The following is a 1,981-nucleotide window of genomic DNA, read 5'->3' as shown; positions in this document are numbered from 1 at the left end:
TTTTTATTAATTTCTTATCTTATTGAATTCAATAAAATAAAAATAAGTTTCAATATAAATTATACAATAGATGTAACTTTTCTTTTTTATATGTATATGTATTTTTTTATATATGTATATGTAACTGTATTTCTATAATAATTAATTTTATTTAAAACTACAATAATTAATTTCATTTATAGAAATTAGTTATTAAAAAAGTTTAAATAAATAAATAATACAAAATTTCTCCATTGATTTATTTAATACGAATTTGAATTGTGTATTTAAATAAGTTTCAAGCGATATTTTTATATTTTTAGTATTTGTTTTGATTTTTAAAAAAATAAAAAAAAAAGATATTCCACAAACATATTAAACTTTTCTAAATTTTGAAAAATTGTTATCTGTTGTTAATATATTAACAAATATTTAAAAAATGGCGAAAATATATAGTATATATATATATATATATTTATAAATAGCTCTATAATTATATTTTATTAAATATAACATAAAATAATATGACATAATGTAATTTGAAAAAAACAAAATATTTATTGAAAATTTCACATATTATAAAAAAACGAAGTTTTAGAATACATAAGATTATTTAAATAAAAAAATCTAAAAACCAATATAGTAATAATCTTAGCAAAAAGTAAAAAATTAGTCAAAAAATCTATATTTTTTAATATTTTAATAAGAGATATATTTTAATTTTTTTTTAATTATTTTATAGATTTATAAGAATATATATATTATTTATTTCTTAAAATATGTTCTGATAATTAAATTTCTACAATATTTTTAATGAAATTAATTTTTATATGAATATTTTTTATGTTATACATTGTACATTCGATGGTTATATTTTAAAGACATTGAACTTTCAATTATTAGATATTTATAAAAATCTGTAACTTTATAATGATTGAATTAAACAAATATAAATAATAAAATTATTATTACAAATATAAAATATCAGATACCTATTATATTTATATTATTTGATATGAATTTATAGTTAAAATCATCTCAATATTAGATATTATTTAATTTTATTTTTTTAAAATTTTTTTTCTACTATTGATTAGAAATTAAATTTTGTTTGTATTTTATCAAATAATATAAGAATGTTTTATATATTTCTTAATATCAACTTAATATATATATTTAAGAAGTAAAGTAAATTAATTTTAAACATCATATTCTGCACCAGCCATTTTCTCATTAATTAACCAAGATACTAAATTTAAACATGTTTCATTATTTAAATACAAAATATTCATAAGCATTCCTTCAGCATAACCTACAAGTAATCCTGCACAAACATCAAGAATATGATGTCTCCTCATTAAAATCCTAGACATAACTACAGCAAATACCCACATTAATAATATTATAAGAAAAATAGCAGACACAGGCCATATATATGCAAAGAAGTAAAAAATAAGCATTGAACGTGAAGCATGACCTGAGGGAAAAGCATATTTATCAGGTCCTATCGAAAAAGGATCATTGTTATGTGCTGGTCTTTTTCTTCCTGTTAAAGCTTTCAATATAGCAATAATAATAATGTCTAATAATAGAGCTAAAAACATAAATAAAATTAAATATTATGAAATATTAGTTTTTGACATTTATAAAAAATCATTAATGGAATTAATACACACCTGTTATTAAATTAATTTGTACTTGGTATAAACTTTTAGAATTAAGAATCCAAATAAACGCAAGTGACAATGCTAACCAAATTATCCCATGACATGATACCTATATGAATAATACAAGTAATATATTATAATTAATTAATCTATATTATATTTATTTAAGATAACTTTTACTTTTATGTATATATACAAAAAAAATTGATTTTATATTTTTTATATATTATATATAATTTAATATATAATTTTATATATTATTATATATTATATATAATTTAATATATAATTTTATATATATTAATTATATCTAATTGTAAAATATGAACATACCT

At 16.4% G+C, this 1,981-nt stretch overlaps 1 protein-coding gene across 1 annotated transcript; it reads right to left on the bottom strand.

The window, feature by feature from the left end:
- Window positions 1-1,131: 1,131 nt before the first annotated feature.
- Window positions 1,132-1,755, bottom strand: LOC102671387 (phospholipid phosphatase 6; the record flags this gene model as incomplete). The annotated part of the gene is made up of 2 exons (XM_031514837.1): window positions 1,132-1,573; window positions 1,656-1,755. Coding segments are annotated over 2 exons (495 nt in total), but the record flags the coding sequence as incomplete, so codon positions are not given.
- Window positions 1,756-1,981: the final 226 nt, after the last annotated feature.

Source organism: Apis dorsata, unplaced genomic scaffold (genome assembly GCF_000469605.1).
Source record: "Apis dorsata unplaced genomic scaffold, Apis dorsata 1.3 scaffold_1238, whole genome shotgun sequence".
Taxonomy (NCBI): domain Eukaryota; kingdom Metazoa; phylum Arthropoda; class Insecta; order Hymenoptera; family Apidae; genus Apis; species Apis dorsata.
Note: the sequence above shows the minus strand (reverse complement) of the source record. Positions and strands in the feature narration are given on the sequence as shown.